Here is a 27,546-nt window from a genome sequence, read left to right as displayed (position 1 = left end):
GGTATATTAGATGTGATGAAAACGAATTTTGAGTAAAATAGCTATCAATAATAGAGATATCTGCGTATTACTTTGCCTGTACTATAAATACAGTACAAATGAGAAGTAGATTTATAATTAAAAGGCTTATCTAAACATTCTAAAGATTTTTTAGGTGCTGAATTTTATTTTAAGAAACTTATCCACAAATTACAAATACTAAAACCTGTAACTGTTTGTAAGCTTATCTCAGAGTACTAATAATCGCTTCTGGATGATCTGCAATAACTTTAATTTTCTGTTAACACATTCACTACTGACGTCTGGATATCCAAAAAGTTCATTAAAGATGTCTGAGAACCCTAGTTGACTACAATTGACAATGTCATTTTCAGGCTAGAATTTCCAGTCCGTACTCAATAATTCACTGGTTTTTTGTCAGTTCCATCTCCAATGGCAAATCAGTTTATGTTTTATTTAAAAGATATTAACATCCCCAGGAACAATATATCCAATCTCACACATCAAAATATGGACCTGAGGCATTGTCATCACAAGGAATTGCTATCTAAACTTGTCGGCTTCTTTTCTGTCAGAAAACAAGTGTTCAATTAGTTAACTATCCTCCTCTGTTGGACTACAGTTACTTATACATGGTCACGATACACTAAACAGAACACACAACAGAGAAAACAAACGAAAATGGCGATTCGAGAACAGTTTTGCCACAAAAATATAAACAGTGGAACCAGATTTACACTTAGTAATCAGCATATCCTTCCGTTTGGGCTCACACTGAGGCAATGCGTTCCAGCCTCCTGCAGCAAATGTGTTAGAAAAGTTGAAATAGATAAATTAAATGAGTTATTTTTAATGATAAATAATTTAAAAATAACTAAAGATTGTTTATAATATTATTTTGGTAAAGTTATAGAAATAATTCCAAATTAAAGTTTCATTTTCAATAATGATAGTTATTGCATCTCAAAATTAACTTTTTATGTAATCTATGAGGAACAAACTAGTTACTTTTATGTTGTTTTTATTTTGTGCTGTTGAAATTATTAACTCAAAATAGTTGTGTAGTAAGTTGGAAAGAGGGATATTTTGAAATGTACAACTTCAATGACGGTTGCAGAATGCAGCTAGCACTACGCAAGTTTTGCAGTGGACGACAGCTCTGTGTCTGGGTATATTTATCACCGACTGCTAGGCCATGACTTTGACGAGGTGCTGTTCCGATGTCACCTACCCAAACACTTCTCTGCACCCAACCTACCTGACCTCAACAGGTCACAGGTAACAATCTCATTTACTGATAAATTAGTTATATCGTTTCAGGATTTCTTATGTTTTAAACATTTTATAGACGTTTTTAATGATTAGTTTGAACTTAAACACAAGATTCAGAATTAAATCCTTTCCTTCAGTGCCTAGATTGACCTCGAAATGAAAATCCATGATATATTTTAGCTCTTCTTTTTTTGGTTTACATAAACTACATAGCTAAAAAGATCTCAATAGGAAGCCTTCTTATGTTTTTACCGATGACACCTATATTTTTTATAAGCATCAAATCATATAAAAAGATAAAAAATGTATTAACATATGCACGAATCAAAGAAAAACACAAAATCTTCTTGGACTACTTGTTTTATGGCTGGTGGTGACAGTGACAGTTGTAATTTTGTTATATAGAATTTATTACATTGTTTCTTTCATTGCATACATTAGATTAATCTTCAAAATGTGTGAGAAAATGAAATTGATAATTCAGCATTCTATAATGCAGTTTGTACAAGAAATTATGAGATTATGTATAAAACAGTCTCAGCATAAAATAAATTTGAGTGTCTATCAATATGCCTTTACAGGATGAAGATAATCTCTTTCAGATAACCAGCCAAAGCCCTGTTACAATAGGGTGATGTTCAGTCATCAGCCTAGAAGACTCTATGTATTGCACCATTATTTATTTAACTGTAAAAGCACACAGCCTACTGTTATACTGCATTAATTTCAATAATGTGACCTACCATAGTTGCCATGTCTATTGCTAATAGTGGTAGTATCGTATTCCAGGAGCTAACTGCCATACTACAAGATACGAGTATGTTACAGCAGCTAAAATTGTTGGTGTACTTCTACAATTTTTGACACAGTCAATGTACAAAAGTAACTAAAAAGAATTTACTCTTGCACACACATAGCTAATGCACAATATCACATGATGTAGGTATTATGCGGTGAAGCACGCTCTGCAGCGACCGCTGTCACTGATCCAGGGTCCGCCCGGCACCGGCAAGACCCGTGACATCAAGCTACGATAGTGTACCAACTGGTCAAGCAGAGTGGTAGCCCTGTACTTGTCTGCGCCCCTTCTAATACTGCTGTCGACCAACTGACAGAGAAAATACACGCCACCGGCCTTAAAGGTAATATGCCTCTGCTTTTTTCATAATCCGTTTCATTGTTAAGCATCTTATTTTGTACTACTACTTACAAACTTCATAAACTGTTACTAGTTACATGTGTTTGATCTAGTCCAAGATATTGAAACAGCTGTATGTATTCTATTGTTTTAGTTCACTTTTCTCCCTAATCGTTTAGGCGTTCGTTGAGTTTGCCCTTGTTTCTTAGTTCTCATACACTGTTATGCCTTATAGTGCCATATACTGTACGGTTTGTTTTATAAATGTTCATAGTGTAAATAATTTGTTAGCCTATCCTAACGTAGACTATCTGTTATAACCGAACAAGCTCACAGGTCAGTTATTTTTATAGTACTAAATTAATAAATTTTTATTTTTAATGGTAAATGCTGTTATCAATAAATAAATTACAAATACTAAAACCTGTAACTGTTTGTAAGCTTATCTCAGAGTACTAATAATCGCTTCTGGATGATCTGCAATAACTTTATTTTCTGTTAACACATTCACTACTGACGTCTGGATATCCAAAAAGTTCATTAAAGATGTCTGAGAACCCTAGTTGACTACAATTGACAATGTCATTTTCAGGGCTAGAATTCCAGTCCGTACTCAATAATTCACTGGTTTTTCAGTTCCATCTCCAATGGCAAATCAGTTTATGTTTATTTAAAAAGATATTAACACTCCCCAGGAACAATATCCAATCTCACACATCAAAATATGGACCTGAGCATTGTCATCACAGAATTGCTATCTAAACTTGTCGGCTTCTTTTCTGTCAGAAAACAAGTGTTCAATTAGTTAACTATCCTCCTCTGTTGGACTACAGTTACTTATACATGGTCACGATACACTAAACAGAACACACAACAGAGAAAACAAACGAAAATGGCGATTCGAGAACAGTTTGCCACAAAAATAAACAGTGGAACCAGATTTACACTTAGTAATCAGCATATCCTTCCGTTTGGGCTCACACTGAGGCAATGCGTTCCAGCCTCCTGCAGCAAATGTGTTAGAAAAGTTGAAATAGATAAATTAAATGAGTTATTTAATGATAAATAATTTAAAAATAACTAAAGATTGTTTATAATATTATTTTGGTAAGTTATAGAAATAATTCCAAATTAAGTTTCATTTTCAATAATGATAGTTATTGCATCTCAAAATTAACTTTTATGTAATCTATGAGGAACAAACTAGTTACTTTTATGTTGTTTTTATTTTGTGCTGTTGAAATTATTAACTCAAAATAGTTGTGTAGTAAGTTGGAAAGAGGGATATTTTGAATGTACAACTTCAATGACGGTTGCAGAATGCAGCTAGCACTACGCAAGTTTGCAGTGGACGACAGCTCTGTGTCTGGGTATATTTATCACCGACTGCTAGGCCATGACTTTGACGAGGTGCTGTTCCGATGTCACCTACCCAAACACTTCTCTGCACCCAACCTACCTGACCTCAACAGGTCACAGGTAACAATCTCATTTACTGATAAATTAGTTATATCGTTTCAGGATTTCTTATGTTTTACATTTTATAGACGTTTTTAATGATTAGTTTGAACTTAAACACAAGATTCAGAATTAAATCCTTTCCTTCAGTGCCTAGATTGACCCGAAATGAAATTCCATGATATATTTTAGCTCTTCTTTTTTTGGTTTACATAAACTACATAGCTAAAAAGATCTCAATAGGAAGCCTTCTTATGTTTACCGATGACACCTATATTTTTTATAAGCATCAAATCATATAAAAAGATAAAAAATGTATTAACATATGCACGAATCAAAGAAAAACACAAAATCTTCTTGGACTACTTGTTTATGGCTGGTGACAGTGACAGTTGTAATTTTGTTATAGAATTTATTACATTGTTTCTTTCATTGCATACATTAGATTAATCTTCAAAATGTGTGAGAAAATGAAATTGATAATTCAGCATTCTATAATGCAGTTTGTACAAGAAATTATGAGATTATTTATAAAACAGTCTCAGCATAAAATAAATTTGAGTGTCTATCAATATGCCTTTACAGGATGAAGATAATCTCTTTCAGATAACCAGCCAAAGCCCTGTTACAATAGGGTGATGTTCAGTCATCAGCCTAGAAGACTCTATGTATTGCACCATTATTTATTTAACTGTAAAAGCACAGCCTACTGTTATACTGCATTAATTTCAATAATGTGACCTACCATAGTTGCCATGTCTATTGCTATAGTGGTAGTATCGTTCCAGGAGCTAACTGCCATACTACAAGATACGAGTATGTTACAGCAGCTAAATTGTTGGTGTACTTCTACAATTTTTGACACAGTCAATGTACAAAAGTAACTAAAAGAATTTACTCTTGCACACACATAGCTAATGCACAATATCACATGATGTAGGTATATGCGGTGAAGCACGCTCTGCAGCGACCGCTGTCACTGATCCAGGGTCCGCCCGGCACCGGCAAGACCGTGACATCAGCTACGATAGTGTACCAACTGGTCAAGCAGAGTGGTAGCCCTGTACTTGTCTGCGCCCCTTCTAATACTGCTGTCGACCAACTGACAGAGAAAATACACGCCACCGGCCTTAAGGTAATATGCCTCTGCTTTTTTCATAATCCGTTTCATTGTTAAGCATCTTATTTTGTACTACTACTTACAAACTTCATAACTGTTACTAGTTACATGTGTTTGATCTAGTCCAAGATATTGAAACAGCTGTATGTATTCTATTGTTTTAGTTCACTTTTCTCCCTAATCGTTTAGGCGTTCGTTGAGTTTGCCCTTGTTTCTTAGTTCTCATACACTGTTATCCTTATAGTGCCATATACTGTACGGTTTGTTTTATAATGTTCATAGTGTAAATAATTAATAGTTAACCTATCCTAACGTAGACTATTGTTATAACCGAACAAGCACAGGTCAGTTATTTTTATAGTACTAAATTAATGTAATTTTATTTTTAATGGTAAATGCTGTCAACTAAATTATTTTTTTATCATTTCATTCTGATAAACTCTTTGAATCTCCAAGGATACAGAAGAGGGGTCATTCACATAAATGAGAAAATTAATAGTTTAATGTTGAGCCCTGAGGTAGCCCATGATTTGATCACTTACTAAGTTGTTAAAAGTATGAACAAAGAACTCTTTTACACTATGGCTGCATCTCTGGGTTGTATTTAGGAAGGTGATATGATAAATAATATTTCACTATAAAACTTGTTAATTATTGGTTTATATGGGTTTATTAAACCCTTTGGACGCCAACGTCCGGTTGATCGGACTGTCAAAGTCTAGTCGAAAAACGCCAACGTTCGATCGATCGGACCGCGGATGTCCGGACAAAAAGCACAAGCGTCCGATTGATCAGCCATTCGAGAAAAACATCTTTTAAAAATTATTTTTTAACTTGAAAAGTCTGTTTAAACTGTTTAGGGTTATTTTAGAAGTAAATAAGACTATCTGTAATCAATTTTGTTCAGTTTAGTGTCCAACCATTGTGTTTCCCTAAACACACATGTTAGAAGTGACGGGACAAATGTGTATATATTAATTTGTAAATAATTATTTTTTTTACAAAGATTTTTCTTACTTTATTGAAGAAAATCTATGATAGACTTATAGTAGTGAGAAGATGCTCTCATTTTAATACTATGTAAGTATGTTCAAACGTATTTCCTACTGTAAAATTAATTCTTAAGTTATAGAAAATCTTTTCAAATATCAACACTAATTAAAATTATTTTTTGTGAAACTATTTTTCAACTTTCAGTTCTGAATTTTTGTTAGCAGTCTTGGATATAATATCTGTAACGAATAAAAATAATTTATAATAACGCTATTCGATAGCGGATATAATTTCCTACAAATAAAAAAAAAACATTCAATTAACATAAAAACTAACGATAATACAGAGCTAAGCGTAATAGGTTACAAAAACGTCAAAACAGGGCTGGCGGTTTTGGCTAGTACAGTTGGTTCGGGCGCTAGCGTGATGGGTAGGGCGGCAGCCTTGGGCATTGGCGTCCAAAGGGTTAAATGTGTTACTGTGTTACAAAGATTTAAGTTAAAATATCAACTGCCTTTTCAATTTTATTACGAAGTTTAACTTGATTGTTTGTGTGAACATGTTAAATGCTAAAATGACATCATTTATACCAGTAAAAATATAGGTTCTGTTTTTCGGGGTTAATATACTTTTGAATTATTATTCTGTAATGGTTAGTTAGGACTAATTTTTTATGTCAAATTCATTAAATGGAGTCATTTATACTTAACTGATTCAGTTTTCAGTTGTAGGCAGCGTGGATGTAATAGGTTTAAAGTTATCCTCTTATTAGTTGTATCATATTTTTTATTGTATCAATACATTTTTTAGTTGTGATTAACAGAAAAAGTATTGTGTAGATTGTTTTTAAAATATCAAAACTGACTTAATAGTAACATTGTTGTGTACAGGTAGTTCGAGTCTGTGCCAAATCACGTGAAGCGATTGTGTCCAGTGTCTCTTTCTTGGCCCTGCACAATCAGATACGCAATATGGACTGGTGAGTATTCAACAAATGTTAGATAATTAGGTGAGTTTTAAATGAACAATACATAACAGATGCTATTTTCAACTGATTATTGTCTCGCAGAAGAGGAAACAAGTTCAGCGAGTTGTGGTTGTCATGAAACAATGGGAAGACCATACAGTAGTACAGTCAAATAAATTTATTTGCAACCATCGCAAGCAAATGCTCAAAATAATACTTAAAAATAGTAATAATATTATGTTAAAAAATGTATAATATTTTTTACAATAGATAATGCTTCTATCCACAATTTATTTTACAAATGGGTATTTAAAAAATTAAAGTGTAACATTTTGAACATTGCACAGTTTCTCTCATGGTAAGTGTATGTGAATGACATTAACGATGGATGTTGCAGCAACACAGAACTGCAGAAGCTGCAGCAGCTGAAGGAGGAGACAGGGGAGTTGTCGAGCGTGGACGAGAAGCGGTACCGGATGCTGAAGAAGGCTGCAGAGAAGGAGTTGCTGGATGCGGCAGATGTGATCTGTTGCACCTGTGTGGGAGCAGGGGATCCTCGACTCGCACGACTCAAGTTCCACTCCATCCTCATTGATGAGAGCATGCAGGCCACCGAGCCAGAGTGTATGGTGCCAGTCATATTGGGCGCCAAACAGGTAAACATTCAGTAGCATCGTTTAGTTTATAGTAGAGTGAAACTGTAAATATTTTTAAAAATTGGCAAAACTATCAATGTTAAATCAAGTGCGGTGATTCTCTGATTCTAAGAGAACCAGTTAATGTAATAATCCAAATTTTTTAAACTTAGCACTAGAAATTTACTTCATTTCAATTTTAAATGAAGAGAAAACTATACCTTTGTGAATGTACAGTTTTTTCTAAGCACTTTGTCAGTTTGTTCAACAAGGCTGTATGTAATGACAAATTTGCATACTTGGACCTCCTTTATCTTGCATGTCAGCTCGGCCATCTTTAAACTTTCTACACCATTCACGTACAACACCATCACTCATAGTGTTCATGATAAGGCTAAATTCACGTATACGTAATTTTTTTTTTTTTTTTTTTTTCATTGCATCACTTCCAAATGCTTTTCAGCTTTTCAAGGGTCTCTGATGAGGGTTTCACAAACAAAATTAAAAATTTAGTGCTGACACATTGCTCTAAAAGTCAACATTTCAAAATCCAGTGAATAAGCACAGTTTATGTCAGAAACTTCCTTTTAGCACTTGATAAAAAAATTTAAAGAAGCATTTAAGGAAGCTCGAACTTTGTTGCAAGACTCATTAAACCTCCCTATTGCTGGTTAACAAATATTTTGCTCTAAAACTTTTATTGCTTTGAAAACCTCTTTCATTCTGTACCTTTGGATTAGTATGATCCATCTAAGATTTTTAAAATGATTCTTTTGATATATTTAATACTAAGTTTCGTTGAAAAGGCAAGTTTACATCCATAAAGAAGAATTAAAGTTAATCCTAATGATTGTGTTTCGAGCTGATTGAAGTCTTTCCCTATTCAGAGCTGACCTTGATGACTGTGTTCTCATCTGATCCAGATTGTTTTCTGTGTTCCTAGCTTTTTTTATTACCAGTTGACCTTGATGTCTTTTTGTGTTCACAGCTGATTCTGGTCGGAGATCACTGCCAGCTGGGTCCAGTGGTAATGTGCAAGAAGGCAGCACGCGCCGGTCTGTCGCAGTCGTTGTTTGAGCGCCTCGTTGTGCTCGGGATTCGGCCTTTCCGGCTCGAGGTTCAATACCGGATGCACCCAGAACTCTCCCGCTTTCCATCCAATTTCTTTTACGAGGGTTCTTTGCAGAATGGAGTGTGCGCTGGTATGTAACCTCAAACAATCAGCTTGCTGATCCTTTCAAACGATTTTTACTAGTTACATCTTCTGAAATTCATTTGTCACTTTATTGGGTGAACAACCACCAAATTATACCATAATTCTTCACCTATTTATGAATTGATATAATTATATATGGTACATTATTATATTGAAGTTTCACAATGTAGCAGAGCTACTATAACAATATTTTCTTGAGGCTACATTATTATTTTATGTATACAAACATGTATTTATTTACTTAACCCTTTGACCGCTGACGTCCTCATATGAAGACGTTCCGTAGTATTGCTATATTTATTGTATTTAAACAGATAGCGAGGCCAAGTTTGCTAGTTTGTCATCCCAAAAGATAAAATCGACAATAATTTAATGTTTATATGTTGGTACCACGGTTTCACAATAGTCACGTGACTCAAATACGACAGTCTGCTACCAGCTAAAGACAGTATGCTAGTCAGCAAAAAGTTTCACACAATAAAAAACAAGCATTACTTCTGTCAACAGACAGTATGGCTGTTAATGAATTAAAATCCAATTGTAAAACTTTGTTTTATTTTAGGTTTTAGTAATTTTTGAAAATAAAATAAGGAATGAAAATGTAGTATAGTCAAATACAATAAAACAAAAAAATATTGTGTTAGCTTTAATAATAACGTAGAATGATTTATGTAAAGTACTACAAAAGCAGTGATTAGGGCATGGCAATGTATGCTAATCAGCCGACGGCCAAAGGGTTAATTTCCTTTCTTGAAATCTTAAGGATGTTCTATAATAGTAACTCTATAGCAATTTTCTTATACTCAGTTATTGTATTTATGAATTATTTTAATTTATCGTGATAATACCTATATATTATTTTTAAATTTTAATTGTTATATATTAATTTTACACTGCTATTGTTAAAAACAGAAATAAAGGATGTGCATGTGTGTTTGTACAGATGAGCGTAAGTTGGCCAAGATGGATTTCCCATGGCCTGTAGTGGACAAGCCGATGTTGTTCTATGTGACTCAGGGCCAGGAGGAGATTGCGGGATCTGGCACGTCGTACCTAAACCGTACAGAAGCCTCCAACGTTGAGAAGATGACCACGAGGTTCCTGCGATGCGGCGTCAAACCTGAGCAGATTGGAGTCATCACGCCTTACGAGGGCCAGCGGGCTTACCTGGTTAGTTCAATACAATTAAATATTTTATTGCATAAAAGACAACATAAATTGCATAGCAATCGTCATGACATTTGTAAGCTAAAATTTTGCATTCATCAATTACAGTGGCTTTCATTTAGACTTAGTTTTTCATTCACTTAAATTCTCATTCATTACATAGTTTTTCCACTCTAATCACATGGTCAGCCAATTAGGTAGTCCCCCAATCGTTTGCCATGAGCTCGTCTGTACTATAAAAAGCATTCGAGATCAGCACGGTTTCCAGACGAGTTTTAAAGGCCTTAGGCATTGTGGCATTTTTGATCGGGTTTGGCAATTTGTTGACGAACTGAACTACTGCCTGCGAAGGCAATCGTTCATAAGCCACTGTCCTGTGTCTTCCAGTATGATAGTTATTCCTGCCTCTAGTGTCATAAGAGTGAATGTCACTACCTCTTATGACCTCCCATTTTGATTTGAAAAAAAGAGAAGTTTCCAGAATATAGAGGCAGGGAAGCATCGATGTATTCAACGTTTCGCAATCGATCCTCAACTGCGTTATTACATTTCAAATAAAACAGATGACTGGTTTAATCTTGTGATATTCGCTTGTTGTTGACGAACAGAGACGAAGCATAGTGGTATTGACGATTCTCAATAGTATTAAATGTTTTATTAACAATTCTATTGTGTAATTTTTCATCAAAACTTCTACCAACTTCTGTTAGTATCTTACAGAATTGTCGGAATTATTTATAACTTTCTGCAATTACTGTTTTACTGGCATGTTGTTTTTATACAAAAACATTTCTTGTACAATTGATTTATAGTTTACATCATAGGCTTAATAATAAATACAACCATATGTATATTTAGCAGTTTTTATTGAATAGGGTTGTTAAAGTAATGGAAACACAAAAATGTTCTCTCACGGCGACACAGCCCAATCAATTCTGGTAGAGCCAGAAGCACATCACGGTAATTCGAGATAGTGTTAAGTCAAGCATTTATTACAAAACCACTATAATATTTTTTACTTTGATTTACCTAGAGCTTTTTGAAAAGACTTGATCAAAATATGTTTTGAAATAAATGTAAATCCTTCATTGCATAACTTTGACATATCGGAATTTAGTCTCTCGAAGGAGGTCGTGATATATTGTTATTGTTTTAAGTAAATCAAGACGTAATTATTGCAATGGTGTAAATTACAGGTACAGTATATGCAGTACCAGGGCACACTGCCATCCAAACTCTATCAAGGCATTGAGGTGGCAAGTGTAGACGCATTCCAGGGCCGTGAGAAGGACCTCATCATCATGTCATGCGTGCGATCCAACGAGCACCAGGGCATCGGGTTCCTCAATGACCCACGTCGACTCAACGTAGCCCTCACCCGCGCCAAGTATGGCATCATTGTCGTCGGCAATCCCAAAGTGTTGTCCAAGGTCAGTGACAGAGCACTTATTTTATTGGTCATTGACTGTTTGTGTATATTGTAAATTGTAATGTGTGTTGTTAAAAATTTGCGGAATATTTTTAAATCATTCCTTTAAAAGCTGGTTAACTTAAATCTGAAGGTTTCTGTGATGATATCTGATACAGAAGTACAGTTAGATAAGCAAAAGTACATTAAATTGTTGAGATTGCTAAGAGATGTGTGTATATATTTTCAGTACGACTTATCTACTTAACTTTACGCACGTGACATACAGATATGTCCGTATCATCAGCTGTAGTCTACCAGGTAGCGCGAAAACTATTATACACTTTGTAAATTTTTTTTACTTTTGTTTAGGTTATATGAAAACCAAACATTCATCAGGTTTTTGTGATTCATTTAACTTTTTTACAATTATATGATATTATAAAATCTTTTTTACAAATAATGTATTTTTTCTCTAGACATTCATATATACGTTTCTTAGCAGTAACGATTCAAATTAAAGGAAAAATCCCTTTATGAAAAAGGCGGAGTTAGGGCCATCAAGTCCTCTCTACTACTCAACCTCATATTGTATACTGTAAATTGAAAATAGTTTGATACAACAATAAAAAACCTTTTTTATAACTAAATTATAAAAGTCAAATTTTCTTTGCCATTTCAATTTTTAACAGAGTGTAGGAAGAATTTCAAAATATATCTTAGAATCCCTTATTTTTTTGTTAATTATCTTTTAATTTGCAACCTTTTTTATAAGGGCTGGTTGAGGGACACTTAAAGACCAGAAGATGATTCAATTTCAAAAATTAAAGCTCATTTGGATCCTGAACTGCATTTGTTATCAGGATGAAAATTATATTCCAGGAATAATTATTGTGAACAGATTTTTTTTAACTGGAAGAAATTGAAGTTGTTGGTAGAGCAGCCCTTCAATAACCCAAGGAATCCATTCATAATTCAGTACTCCAAACTGAACCAGATCCTGAATAAATGAATGAACAGACTTTGTGAATTTTGTATTTACTTTAGTGGTGACTAGAACTATCAGTTGAGCTTCTGCTTGGAACGGGTACTGCTGATTGAGGACCTTTAGTAAATCTGAATAAATAATTAAAATTGTTCTTAAAAGAGACAGGCCATGAATAGTTAAATTTATTAAATGCTATAAAGGATAACTTTACATTTTCAGCAACAACTATGGAACCACTTGTTGAATTTCTACAAGGAGCAGAAAGTGCTGGTAGAGGGGCCCTTGAACAACCTAAAGGAATCGATGATCCAGTTCTCCAAGCCGAAGCAGATCCTGAATGCTGCCAATCCAGGCACCCACTTCATGTCGACGACAGTTTACGACGCCAGGGAAGCTATGGTTCCAGGCAGTATTTACGATAGAACTGGCAGCAACACAACTGCCCATTACTTACCTCGTCCAGGTAAGTTATCTTTTTCTTATGAAAATTTTTAAAAATGTACATTGTTTAGGTTGTGTTACACAGGTGACTAAACATTGATGTAACAGAATTTTGCAATCAATGTTACCACTCTTTATTTTCACAAATTTTGTTGTGCACCTTAATGAATTTTGCTGTTTAATGATGTATTTGGAAAGGGTTCTGGTTCAGAAAGATTTAGAGAATTGATATAAAGACTCACATGGTAAATGTGTTTACAGCACCTGGAGGTCGGTTGGACATGTTTGGACATGATCCGATCAGCTACATCTCGCCGGAACGTGCACAGGCGGCCCTCAGCAACATACCTGTTCCAGTTGGAATGTTCATGAACATGAGCCATGTACCACCACGCTTCTATAATCAGCACCAGCAGGCCATGCAAGGTGATTAGGTGGTTGGAAGTTGTAAGATGTATAAAAAGCTGTGAATATTTGTATTTTCAATATAAAACACTATATTAAATTTAAGTGTAATAACTTTAATAGGTGACTTAAATACGTATTTGGTTTTATTATTAAAATTTGTGTTCTATTTCTTTGTTTTAATTTTTTTTTTTTTTTTAATGATGAGTGATTTTAAATGGTAACAAAATTGAGTAAAAACTGAAACGTATCTTTAAGTACTGAAAAATATTAGCTTATAATGAAAATAGAAGTATTAACAAAATACCACCGTACAACATTGATGCAAAACATGAAGCACACGTCGTAAAAGGTAAATGGTGACTGGGCACAAAGTTCCATCAAGGCATGATGTGGCTTACCTTAATAGGATAACAAAGAAGGATGGTTAAGCGAACAGATGCATTTGGGCTTATTTTGTTGGGGATCTCACAAACATAATCGGCTTCCAGATTTTATTGAGATGGGTTTTTATATTTTTAATATTTAAAAAATGAATATGACCTGGCTTCATTAGAATATTGATGTAGCGGTTGGTTTTCTAATTTTACATGTGGAAACATCTATATCTCTTTGTTTGAAATAACTCTCTTCATGGTGTATTATGTTGTTGTTTTGTTACAATTTTCAGTCTAGTTGTAGAATTATCACAAAGTTTGGTTCCTGAAATTACATTAAAAAAACATGTTCAGACTTTGTTAAGACATATGACGATAATTTTTGTTAATCTTTTAAAAACAATACATTTGCACACAAACAATACTTAATGAAGTAGATGTTGTGTGCAGTATGATATAATGGGGTGTACATATTACTAAAAGCATAGAATGTAGTATTAATTTGTATTTTTTTTACTTCGTCATCCAGCATCTGCTTTGACATTCAGCAATTTTACAATGTAAACCTATTACATTTAAGAAATTTTAAGGTAAATGGTAGACAAATAAATAAACTTAAGTAAATTGAACTGTATCAATTTTGTATTTAAGATCCATTCCCTTAATGTTGATGTCTCAGATTTAATATATAAAATTATTTGGTCCATTACAAATATTATTTTCTTTGAGGATCATTTTCACACTGTATGTGTATTCATGTTCCAGCTCGCCAATCTGGACGAGCGAATCGAGTTGCCGGGGGACGGCTCCGTAACAAGAATAGTTTGGCCAAGAACAAGATGAACAACTCTCTTAGTCAGGGCAACAGCCAGGAACCGTTCAGCCAAGGCATAACCCAGGGCATGAGCCAACAGGTTTGTTTTCAGTTCGGAAATTTTCTTTATGTTATAGTTAAACTTTTTTTGCAAAACAGTAAATAATATAGAAAACTGAAAGTTTGATTTAAAAAATGTTTTGCTTAACTCTATTTTTTTGAGGATTTTTCCTCAAATAGTGTTGTAAAAATGTAGTATATGTACATAGTACAAACTGTGCAAGTGTTCATTTTAAGCAAAGAACCGTGATGCATGTTTTACTGGTGTTTTTTGTATGTTTTATCTATATTAAAATACATTGCAATCATTGTTATTTGATATTCCATTTTATCATAAAGTCTGTTGACTTTAAATACGAACCATAATATTGATAAAGTCATCTTTTACAATATGGAGTCACTTAGCCATTTGCACAATACAGAGTTAAATCAATACTTACTTACTTACTGCCATGGCTCTTGGTACCCAAGGTGGTACTTTGCCTTGCCAACACACTGCCTCCAGATCTCTCTATCCATTGCCTCTTCTTCCCAGTTTTCTTATGTCTTATGTTAAATCAATAGAGGAAATATTAACAGTTAATATTAAAATATGCAATCTTTACCTCCTCAGAGCAACTGTAAAATTATTCTAAAATATGAAAATAACAATAAAAACTAATTCTTTAAAGATTAAAAATTGGTAACATAAATTATTATTAAACTAATTTTAAAAATTAAACCTGTATTACACCAATTAAAAATTTTAAGGCACCAGTATCATAATCCAAAAAAACTGTACAGAGTAAAAGGCTTCATCCTCAAGCCATTTCTTTAGAGTTCATTTAAACATTTTTCATGGTACATGCCATGCTTCTTGTAGTAGTTTATTGAACATCTTTATTTTCATAATATAATGTCAATTTCTAGTTTTTTTCCGATTTTACTGGTAACATTTCTATTATATGGTTTTTCCTAGTAAGATAGCTAGCTGTGTATCTCTTGCCTAATCTTGTATGTTGATAAAATTTCTTGAATCTATCTGACATGGTACAAAAACAATCTGTGCCATCCGTGAGGGCCAGATCCAGAAAACGGCCAGTGGATTAACAATCTGTTTTAAATTTGCTCTTGGGTTGGAATTTGAATTATTTTTGTATCACGAATGATACTAAAAATAAATCTTTTCAAGTTTGTATAAAGCACTAGTTTACTAATGTGTGGTAGAAATGAAGGAATAACATGTATGAAGTGAGTACAGTATTTGCTTGTGTGTGTTTACAGGGAATGTCTCAAGGGTTCAGTCTGTCTCAGGCCGGCCTGTCTCAGGACAGCTACCACGTGCCGGACTACCAGAGTCAGATGATGGAGGGTCTCCTGTCTCAGGACTCCACCTACCAGGGTGACAGATATCCGTCACATCAGGTAACTCGTCAAACCTCTGTCTCAGATCGGAGAAGTATCGTCACATTCGGTATCTCAGCTTGACAGTCCTCTGAGTGTAGCCCACTATATTGCACGGTTTCAAAATTTGTTATATTTATAGTCCTTGTGCAAATGTGGTTGGTGAGTGCTTTACTTTTTCAACCGAAGTGTATTCTAATATTAGATACCTATTTCGTAAATGGGGAGGAGAGAATGGAAAAGGTATAAATAAATATATTCACAAGATTTTAATAACATATAGAAATGTACATCAAGCAACCCTTAAAAACAAATAATTTTACATATAAAGAGAACCTTTTTAGTGCCAAATAATTTTTGTTGTTTACTGCTCTGAAGTGCCGACCCCTTTGGAGCAGTTGTCCAGTATTTTACAAAATTATCTATGTCTTTTTTTATATTTTACAATAATTTATTAGTCAGGTTTTGTCTTCTAATATGTATACTTAATACATGAATAAAACATGAACAAACTATTATTATTCCTGCAAAAATGTTGCATGCTTTACAATTTTGTTTGTACTTTGAACTCAAAACGTGATAAAGCCAAAATACTTTACATGTGAAAACATTTTTATTTGAAAATATATGATTTTGCAGAAACTGATTAAAATTTATTAAGTTTTGATCAAACCTAATTGTATAATAAAACATTTTATTACAAATTAACTAATATGATTATCCTCAACTTTAAACGTGGAAGAATGTTAATTTCTGATATCCTTACATAATACATGTTGGTCTGTAATAAACATGTATAACTAATTATACTTTACGGAAAGAGTACAATTCACTTGAAAATAGTCTGTCAGTACAATAAATTTGAAGTACCTGTTCAATGTATAAATATATGATGTTACCGGTCTGGCCTTACAGCTACATGTTGAGGGTCGTCATATATTCATAATGAATCAACATTTTAATTATGTCATTAATGTTTGAGAGGACTTAATTTAACTATTTAAAAAATTTTAATTAGGCGTGCCCAAGTATCCAAATATTTTGAGATAAAAAATAACTAGATTACCCTTAACCCTTTTGTTGTCGTGTTTCAGCCGTACTGATCAGTGGTGCGCCAGGCCTGGGTCGCGGGAGCGGCTTGAGGAATGAGACGGCGCAAACGCGCGAGGCGTCCACTGATGGCGCGAGTGGCGCAAGCCGTGCCGCTACCACTCTCTGTTCGTCAACAACAAGCGAATATCACAAGATTAAACCAGTCATCTGTTTTATTTGAAATGTAATAACGCAGTTGAGGATCGATTGCGAAACGTTGAATAAATTATAGATTAGTGTTTTCTTTCTTTACTAATTAATTATTATTGTACTTGTTTTATTTTTAACATTAAGAAACATAATTTACACAACTTTAGATTATAAGTATTGTAACCTCAGTTGGTTGTGGAATTTGTATTGGTTTAGATTTTGGAAATATTTGATTTAAGAGGAAGGTTTCAGAAATTACCTGAGTGGAGTTTGCTATAGTAAGTTTTAATTTTTAGTAGCTTAGATTCCGTTACCAATCAAAATTTAATTATATGTTTCATTACACAATGATTTACAAATTAATAATAATTTATTTCGAATTATCTTCATGATTTTTTTGTTCTATTGAAGTAATGTCAATAAAAGTATGATTTTCTGGTTGTCATCACAGTGTGAGCCTTCTATAGTTTTGTCAATGCAAAATGTGATTTTGTTTTTAGATAGATCTGCTGTATTGTTCAAGTTACTGACGTAAATGTTCAATGTGATGTTAGAATGAACACTGTTGTAAAATGCGTGAACCCATCGGCATGCTGGCAAAGGTACCAACTGTTTGGAGCAGTGTTTCTCACATAAATTGTAATGCTCTTGTCATTTTAAAGAAAATAATAAAATGTGAAATTTAAGTTGTAGTGAATGTCAGTTAATTCTGTAGACACCAGACTAAAATATTTATATTTTGTAAAACTTTCAAGTACATTTTTTATATACAGCAGTGCTCCCACAACAAATACTTCAGTGGGTTTGGTTTCAAAATATTTTGTAATACATTTTTTAATCTAAGACTACTAGTTTACTAATATAAAAACATTCGTTTTAAAGAGCAAGAATTGTAATCGTTTCTATTTTAACATTAAATTATTAAACGGTGAGTTTTTTTTAAGTTCTTTATATTTCCAATCCACTTGGACATTACATTTAATTTGTGTAGACCACTACATACAATATGTATTTGAAAGTCACAATTCAATGTCACATTTATGAATATGTGGACAGTATAACATCATCAGCTCTACGTTACAAGGTCTCAATGAAACAAAAATTGACCCAAGAATTGAGAAACCGTTCCAGTGTTACTCAACAATGCTTAATACCTTAATATGTAAACTGTATTCTTTTGTAAGTTTGAACTAACATAACATAATCGCCAGCAATATGTAATCGAGATCCCCAGAGAGATAAAAATGTTATGATTAGTTAATTTCCGTTTCTTTGATTTTATTATTATTTTAGTGGATATAAAATTGTTGGTTAATTTCAGGCTAGTTATAGAAAAATATCAATTAATACCTGTTTTTACAGTGTGAGAAACCTAGCAAGATGCATACTGATGGGTTCTGGCGAAAGGAATTGAGATTATTTCAGTCTTAATTTTTTTCTACATTTGCTGTGGTGTCTTATGGCATTTAACATTCTAGGATAACCATATCATTGTTGTTCACCATTACAATAGAATTTTGCAAACATAATAGTGTTGTGAATATTGCTTGCCACCTCAGACATAACAATAGGATGCAATTTTAGGTTTTATTTTTTAACTGAGGAATTGAGAAATGTGGTGGAAAATGTTGAAGGCCAGTTATGGTTTGGTTATCTTGAAATGAATTGAAAGCGTATATGAATAACAGTGTATGAAATCACTTCTTGAAACTAAATGTTACACAGTATGACATAATTTTACTGTAATTAATTTGTTGTGTAAGTTTACTTATTGGTAACCTGATTGTATGATTAACATAATTATGTTCATTACAAACAAACATGACTTCGTTTAGTCAATGTTACATTTTTTTGTTCTTGGATGACCCATTCATTGGTTTTTCACGTTGAAGAAGCTCCTTCTTAAAACATACCATTTTAGTCCAGATTTTATTTAATTCCCCTCCTGACTTTGTCAAACACTTTCAACATATTAAATTTATTTTATCAAATATAGTTGTTTTATTTATAATTGTGTGTCCGTTTCACGCCTTCTGTTTGAATGTTAAGCATGTTAAAAGTAATTTCGTCCATTTTTTAAAATTGTCTTAACGCTAATTACATTTAAGGTTTGTGGCAGCAAGGCTAAACGATGGGCTCATCTTCCTGAAAGTTCCTTGAACTGGAAGAAAATAGCCCTTTCAGATGACAGATGAAAGACAGGTTATGTTATGTTGAAACTTCATCTTGAAATAAGAGATTGAAGATGCTGTAACATGTTGGTACCTGTTTCCACCGAAAAGTGAGAGTAAAATTATACATATTCAATGTGTAATTGAATCATATTTTTATCCACAACTGTTGAAAATTATATGTTGTAAAAATAGGAACATGTACTTTGAAATATACATTGTTGAATATGCTTTAGCTCATTATGTTAATTATTGTGTTAAGTTGTATTATTGTATGTTTTCAAAACTTTGCCATCTTGAAACCGTACAAGATATAGAAATGCAAGAACAAAAATTGTTGATAATCTAATAATTCAACATCCTTTTTCAGTTTAACACATAATAGCTAGTATATACATATTAATTTAAATATATATTTTACATAATAATATATAGGTTTGAATTATCATTTTTGAACTTTTCTAACCCTTTTAGTGCCAGAGGAATTGTTCAAGTTGTGCTCCGCCAGTGCCAACCATATCTTACAATTGTGTAATAGTGTCAGTGCCAGAGGGTTACTATCTCATTTTGCAATAAATTGTTACACAAATTTAATGATTTTCGTATCTAATTATAGATAATAAGTCGTCTATAAAAATAAGGAATAAAATACTAAAAATTTTCTGTTTTACTCAAATTAAAATATTTCTATTACAAAAATTTACTTGCATTAATAAGGTTTTCTGTTTTTTCTTTCTTTTGAACATCCTTATGGTGATTTAATAAATAGCTATGCTTTATTCAATAACTTTACTATAAAGACCATTAGGTTATGAACATCCTGTTGAAATTTCACAGTAAAATGTTCACAAATAAAAAATTTAGCAAAAGAATTTACTTAAGTAAAACGGTTTTTTTTATTTGAACCTTCTTATTTATTATGATAAAAACAGCTAAGCTCTATTCAATCAGTTTGCTGTAAATATTGTTATAAAGATCCTGTTGAAAAGTTTCATAGTAAAACCATCACAAATATAAACGCTATGACAAAATTTTGTTTTAATTAAGTCATGATGATTGTTGAAGTCTTACAAACAGTCCACACAGATTTTATGTTGAACATAAAGTTAAAGAAAATATAAAAACAACACTGAAAATCGAGTACTAAGTTATCAAAATTTTCAAAGTAGTCTTACTTTATATATGTATAGATACTGTAATAATGGTTTTTATGTCAAAACAATGATTTATAAATAAAAAGATGATTCTAATTAATTAAAATGTTTATTTTTGAATTTTTAATGATTTTTATGAGTCCGGTTTAGCAGGTGTTGGCACTTAATGCATAGTTTTTTAGATGCATGGCACTAAAAGGTTTAAAAATTAACATGTCTAATGCTTGAAAGTTCCTAAAAATGTTTAATGTTCAATGCTGCATATTGTATTCTAGTCAACGTAAAAACTGTGTACAATTACAATAATCACGTTTATTAAAACGTGAAAACTATATGTAAAGCTTGTGGAAGTCGATAAATACTGACAAATTTTACGTTACGTGCTTATAAATATTTGATAATTTTTAAATAACTTTGTAATATTAGGTTATCAATCTGGAAAAGTACTAAAATACTGATAAATGTCTGTTAATTTCTAAATCATCCTATCAATTGTATTTATAAGTTAAATTTCCACAACCTTATTAATTTTTATAATCTGCAATAGTTGTGTGTTTTAATTATAATGTCTCGTACATAATGTATATTTAGTTGTCTCATAATGGTTTGTGACTGTTTTGGGTTATAACTTCAGTGTTCTTTCAAATTAAGTGTTGGACAGAACTTCTTAGCCCTAATTTTGTTCACTAAAATAACACGTCTTTTTATCTTTTTTTCTCTAACTGTAACCTCTGGTAGCAATCGTTTTATAATAATCGCAACTTCGTTGCATGGCGTTCAATGGCATGCGAACTAAATGAAGTACAGCATGTCACAGCTGGTTATTATTGCAACTACTTTTGGAAACTGTTTTGTGAATGCAGAGATTTTAAATTCTGATGTATTTTTGTACAAATCACGGATTTATTGAATGGACCGTACGGGTGTGAATGGTTATGGTGAATGAAATTGGGCAAATGTACGCTGTTTTAGAGCTACTATTTTGAATACCTAGGCTATGTGTTATGAACTTGTGCACCATTGCCAATGACTGCAAAGATTCTGAATGATCGTGTTATAACCTTAGGAAGTATGCTGTTATCATAATTTGGCGTTCAAGACAAAGTATCAGTGTGTCCACAAAGTCATGTCACACTTTGAAGTAATTTTATTTGGAAAAGTATACTATACAGCACAAGAATAAGTTAGTTAAAGAGTACTTAAACAGTTTTATGTCAGTTATTTGAGATCGTCATGAGTACCAAGTGAACTTTGATATCCTCCCATAACTTAATCACGATTTATGAGGTATCTGATTCAATTACAGCTCTGATTCGTTGCTTTAAGTGTCAGTATTTCGAATATGTTCACTACAAACAACTTCCGACACAGCCCCATAAATTGAAATCCATAAAGGGATGAGGTCAAGTGAGTTTGATGGGCACACTTTGACCAATCCAACTTTCAGGCGATTTCCTGTTTGAAAAATCATGAACAGTTTTACTATAATGGGAACGTGTTCATCGTGTTAAAAATAACATTTCCGTTTTTAATTTGTGGAAGAGCATATTGTTCTAGCATATAAAAATAAATCAATCTGTTATAGGTAAACCGCTAGCAAAGAAACCTGCGCAGAAGCAAATTTCTGAACAGTTCCGTGCAGGAGAGGCCCCCCTCCGGCAGGAGGTTGTGGTGGGGACCAGCATTTTTTTGTATCTGTTTATCAGCTGTGTAGATCGTGTCTCGCTTGCACAGTTTTGTTTACACTGCAGCTGCTTTACCTGCTCTATAACTATATTATATTTTTGTGTGCAGACATATACAAGTGTCACAGTCTAAGCATAAAATATTAATTGAACAGATTAATGTAGCCATAGGCGTATCTAGGGAGCTAGCATTTTGTTGTGAGGTTAGCCGCGCAGTGGCAGTGGCTAGTAGAGATGTGTCATTCGGTCTTGACCTGTTCAATTTGAACGAATCAACCAGTGATCCAGATCAGAGTGTTTTAAAAGACCCGTTCATCTTGAACGTTTCATTCACTTTTTCCAGCTAACTGAATAAATTTGATATTTTTTCAAATCAGATATGTTATTTTTAATGATTTTTAAAACACAATATCATAATTAAGATCATTTAAAAACCCTTATAAAAAAAAAATAGCTTAATATTACGAATCGCAGCAGTAAACGAGACAGACTGAGCTGGATCAATCAGATGATCCGATAGAGCGAATGCCGCACAGTGATGAGGATATGGGGAGAGGGCGGCATCACAGCATCGTAGGGGTATTTACCCAACCCTGTGTGAACTCAAATCACCCAGGGTCTGCTTGTAAACGGTCTACCTATAATAGTGTTTTCAGCAAAGAAAAACGGACACATTATATGGTTTCGGGAAAGAGCACACCAAATTTTTATTTTAGGCAAATGGGGATGAAGTTAAAAAAACGTTAACCGCACATTAATAGACGATAACTATTGTTAACCAAATTGATGAAATCAAAACTTTATAAATAGGTGTTTAAATTTACATCTTTCTCATAGACTTGTGATCAATAATAAAGTAATTTTAAGTGTTAAATGACTTTGTGGACACATTGTATTGGTATAGTTACAATGTCCACCATTTCATTATATTTTGTCATAATTGTTCTAAATAAAGTTAGAAAAAAATTACCTATATTCCTTTTAGAATAAATATTCTTTGTTTTCATTGTTGAGCAGAGGCTCAAAATATGTTAGTAGGTTGTGATAGTTTTACATTTTTCAGAAACTATCACAATTTACACAACTGTTAGTCTAATAGACATAATGCTTTGATGTGAAGCAAACAAACAAGGCACATAATTGTGTACAAGATTGTTGTGAACTGAAGTTAGTTACAGTTGAACAGCTGTTTGTATCCTGTGTATACTGCTCATTAACACCTTCACTGCGGCTGTATACTAAGTGATCCTAAGTAGTTAATAAGACAACAAGCACACTACGACGTCTATCTCAGGCAATGTGTTAACTACAGTTTGAGAGATAATACAAGGTCGTAACTCAAACAAGTGAAAATACTCGTAATAAAATGATTACCATTTTCAAATTGATATTTGTACAATTCAAATTGCAGAAGTACACAAATGAGTTTTGTTTGTAACAAAAACATACATACCTGTAAAACATGGAAATGTTGTAAACAATCTGCAGCAGTAAAGCGTGATGTGGAATCAGTAATGGTTTAGTTTTTACAGCTGTTTCACCCAACATCACTAGCCGTTCAATAAACTTCTTTATGGGCTAACATGTTATGTGTTAATTCTTTTTGAACCTATCTTCTTTACATCCACTCCTGTAACAGTTAGTTTACTGCTCTGATCAAGGGTGGATATGGTCCTAAATTTCGGGTGGGGGCCATGTGAGATTAAGTTTACTATTATTAAAAAAGGAAATTTTACATTTCAATACAGCAAAAAATAACATTTTTAGAAAGAAATGTATTCATACTTAAAGTTAAGTTTGTAAAGATTTTTTTATGGTTACAAAACAAGAACGTTAAAGCTTTTTCCCACCAAAAACGTCTTTTTCAAAATTTTGGAAGGAGCCATGGCCCCTTCCCTGGACCACCACTGCCTTTGGTCTGGGTATACAGCACAGAAGTTTTTACCTCATGTAGATGGGTGTGCATGATATGGGTGCATTGAAATACCAGTAGTTAAGCGTGCGTTTGGCCGATAACTGACCATTAGGAAATAGAGGTGTGCTGAACTCTTACCTCTTACGCTTAAAATGGATCTACACATTGCCATTATATACCAACACTGTACAGAATAAGTGTTTGAACAGCTACACTATCAGGATAATTTAAAAAGTTGTACAAAATCTCCGCTAGATGTCATAATTTGTCAGTTGGATTAAACTATTGATACTGTTCACTGATTTGCTTCGCTTAATCTACAAATATAAGATTTACTTGTTATTGAAAAAAATCAGTTTTTTATTAATTGATGTCAGACACCTTAAAAGCTGGTTTTTTTAATTGTATTTATGTAATACTAAATGAAGGAATAACTAATTTGATTTTGTATTAATTTGATTATTCTACAATTTAAATATATTTATTAAGATTTTAAGGCAACATTCTACTATGAGTGTGAAACGGTCTTCTGTAAAGTACCGTCCATAAAACAGGCTTCCATAACATACTGTCCATAAGAATCAACGCTTAAAGTGTGTATGCATGTACCCTTAGAAGGTTAATAATAGCAGTCTTATTATGCAAGTTACATAACAATTATTTGGTGTTTCCATAACATATACATCTTTTAATGTTCCTATGTAGTCAGTTTTCAAAAACAAAAAAAATTTGATGCTTTAGAAATGGGAGTACAAAAATCACTTGCTGGGTTTGCTTTCTCATCCACCTATCTGTACTTTCAAAATGTTATTTAATTTCTATTGTGTTTGCCACACACAATTAATTATATTAATTGTACTTTTTAATTTTAGCAGTCAATTTCCTCCTCTTTATTTAATAAATTCAGAATAGTGTTGAACAGATGAACATCTGTTCTTGTTTTAACAATGACTGGTCAACATATGTCAGTATTGACATACACAAAGCAGTAAATATAACAGTTGAAGTTGTTGAGGAATATTTACACAAACCGTCCGGGATTGTTCTTTTATCTCACATTACTGACTTGTGAAAAGTAAGGTAAAGTGAACAATATACTTATTAGATTTTATGTAGATGACACACGGTAACTCACCTTCCATTTTGAGTAACATCACTTAGATTGCAAAAGAAAGGCAGTACTGCAGAGACAGTGTGTTGTCAAAAATTTGTATTTTTCTTCCAAACAGTTTAATTTTATTAAGTGTTATCAATTTTATCTTTATTATAACGACATTTTTTGTGTTTTAGACTTAGCTATTTACCTAAACGTTGTCTGTGAACACAAATAGCTAACTCAAAATTTTTTCAATTACAAAATGAAATTTAACAGGAATATTCGCAAAAGTCATGCACATTTAAGAAGTACGTTTGATATGTAATAGATTTGAAACAACATTCCATTGTGTATTTAATAATTTTGGTAAAACTAATTATCTCAATTAAAAACTAAATTCTTTGTTAGGTTATTTTTGACGATGGAAGGATTGTGAAGGAAACAGGATTTTTCCGGACATTTGCCATCGTTCAGTGAAACAAGAAAACAGTAACACTACGTTTCGAGATCTGCAATCTGATCTCTTCTTCAGGTAAAAAAACGTAGTGTTACTGTTTTCTTGTTTCACTGAACGATGGCAAATGTCCGGAAAAATCCTGTTTCCTTAAAAACTAAATGTTGATTTGGAGTATCCTCAACTCATTTACTGGAATAGTAGTGTATTAACTTGTAATGTACTGATACTTGGTAAAATTTAATTTAGTTATATTTTTATTAAAACATTTTGATAGCATAATTTTAAAATAATCAACACATTTAACAATCATGCTACTCCTGGAGCAGGATATTTTATTTCTGGAAAACAATTTAATAAACGAGTATAATGTCTGGTAATCTCCAATAGAAGTTTGATATGACTAGGAAATTATTATATTATGTTTTAAGATATCATTAAAATTAGTATAAAAAATTTTACAACCCTTCAAGCAAGAACGTAGCCAGTGGTGAGGGGTCCGGATTCCCCACCACAAATTTTTAATTACTTTTTTAGTAAACTACTATTATTATTTGAATAATTCAGTATTACTGACATGTGCTGCTGAAAGATCATTCTAAACAAAGGAACAGTTCAAGAATTTTGTAAGGAACAAAATGGGGCCTTACTCTCTGTCCAGTATGGGAAATATCAGTTTTCTGGACACGCTCCCCTCCCAAAATTATTTACTAGCTACGTTCTTGCCCTCAAGGTAACAATTTTTTGTGGCTTCACGTCATCCCCAAGGTTTCTGCAATCTCAAAGCCATGTCCTCGAGAGCAAGTAGCAATGAATTTTCTTGAACAAATCGCTTTAGAAGAAGAATATTCCTTCTGACGATTATGGTCCAATAAATTTAGTGCGGTGCACTTATGTACCTTAGGCAGTCGCCGAAGTGTGCTCATTGCGTTGCGGGAGTATGTTGAGAGCTGAATGGCTGTACTGTTATTGCAGCACAAATTGTTTGAAATCATTTCTTCCATTCCAAAAGTCACTGACCGCTCGGAATGGAAAAACAGTGAAGAGAGATAAGACTACTCTTTCACTGGTTACTCCGTGTTACGATCTTACTGGATCTCCTCAGGTTGGTATCAACTAGATTTACAACACAGCTTTCAGATTGCAGAAACCTTGGGAATGGCATGAAAGCACAAGAAATTGTTACGTTGAATAACTTATCCGCCACAAAACAACACTGTATATCATTGCAACCATTGGTAAACATTTAGGACAAAATAAAGAGAGGATAAAAAATTTTAAATGTCTATTAGTCAGACAACTAATGATTGATTAGAGTACCCAATAGGGATTTTGAGAAGGAAAATAGCATGTCCAATTTCATTTTTGGAAATATGTTATTTTTATAATAATTGATTGGCTTAGGAAAAACTAATAGTTGTGCTGCTGTAAAAACAACTTAAAATATTTTGGATTTTTGCTATTAAATTTGCTGTTAAAATCTTTAATAGGTTTAATGACGTAAATTTTCTATATCGAGGGTCATTTTGAGAGAAATCATAATCAATATTAAAAACTAAAATTCCTTCCATAGCTCAAAAAGTTATTATCAATCCTTAATAAGAAACAAGTATTTTAAATTTCAAGAACAATTTACTGTTAAGAGAATTTTATTTAAACTAGATAAGAGTTTATTGTTTGTTTTCTCTCTTTACAATGATGTGTACAGGCAAGAAAATATTCGTTTCATGAGACAATTAAATTTGTGTTGAACACTTGTTATTTTTCGTATTTTACTTGTAAATGTTGTTTTCAAAATATAGATTTCTGTGAGTTTGTAGTAAGTTGACCTGTAGACAGTCGACTAGTACTTTATTAAAATAGTTGTAATTTAGACTTCGGACAAAAGTGAATATAATTTTTTTTTTTTATTAATAGTAACTATAAAATTGATAACGTAAAATATAATTTTCAACGCTGTACCACTAGGCTTCCAATTTCAATACCA

At 32.8% G+C, this 27,546-nt stretch overlaps 1 protein-coding gene across 1 annotated transcript in view; it reads left to right on the top strand.

The window, feature by feature from the left end:
• LOC124365742 (regulator of nonsense transcripts 1 homolog) overlaps window positions 1-23,678 on the top strand; it is a 45,426-nt gene extending 21,748 nt beyond the window's left edge. The window contains 12 exon segments of the mRNA XM_046821732.1: window positions 3,730-3,889; window positions 4,809-5,003; window positions 6,872-6,960; window positions 7,346-7,604; window positions 8,572-8,785; window positions 9,743-9,969; window positions 11,163-11,396; window positions 12,582-12,825; window positions 13,065-13,229; window positions 14,351-14,499; window positions 15,723-15,863; window positions 16,937-23,678. Of these exon segments, the coding sequence (XP_046677688.1) occupies window positions 3,730-3,889; window positions 4,809-5,003; window positions 6,872-6,960; window positions 7,346-7,604; window positions 8,572-8,785; window positions 9,743-9,969; window positions 11,163-11,396; window positions 12,582-12,825; window positions 13,065-13,229; window positions 14,351-14,499; window positions 15,723-15,863; window positions 16,937-16,945 (2,086 nt within the window). The 3' untranslated portion in view covers window positions 16,946-23,678.
• The last annotated feature ends 3,868 nt before the right edge of the window (window positions 23,679-27,546 follow it).

Source organism: Homalodisca vitripennis, chromosome 7 (assembly GCF_021130785.1).
Source record: "Homalodisca vitripennis isolate AUS2020 chromosome 7, UT_GWSS_2.1, whole genome shotgun sequence".
In the NCBI taxonomy this organism is placed as follows: Eukaryota; Metazoa; Arthropoda; class Insecta; order Hemiptera; family Cicadellidae; genus Homalodisca; species Homalodisca vitripennis.
This window is presented reverse-complemented; position numbering and strand designations above follow the sequence as displayed.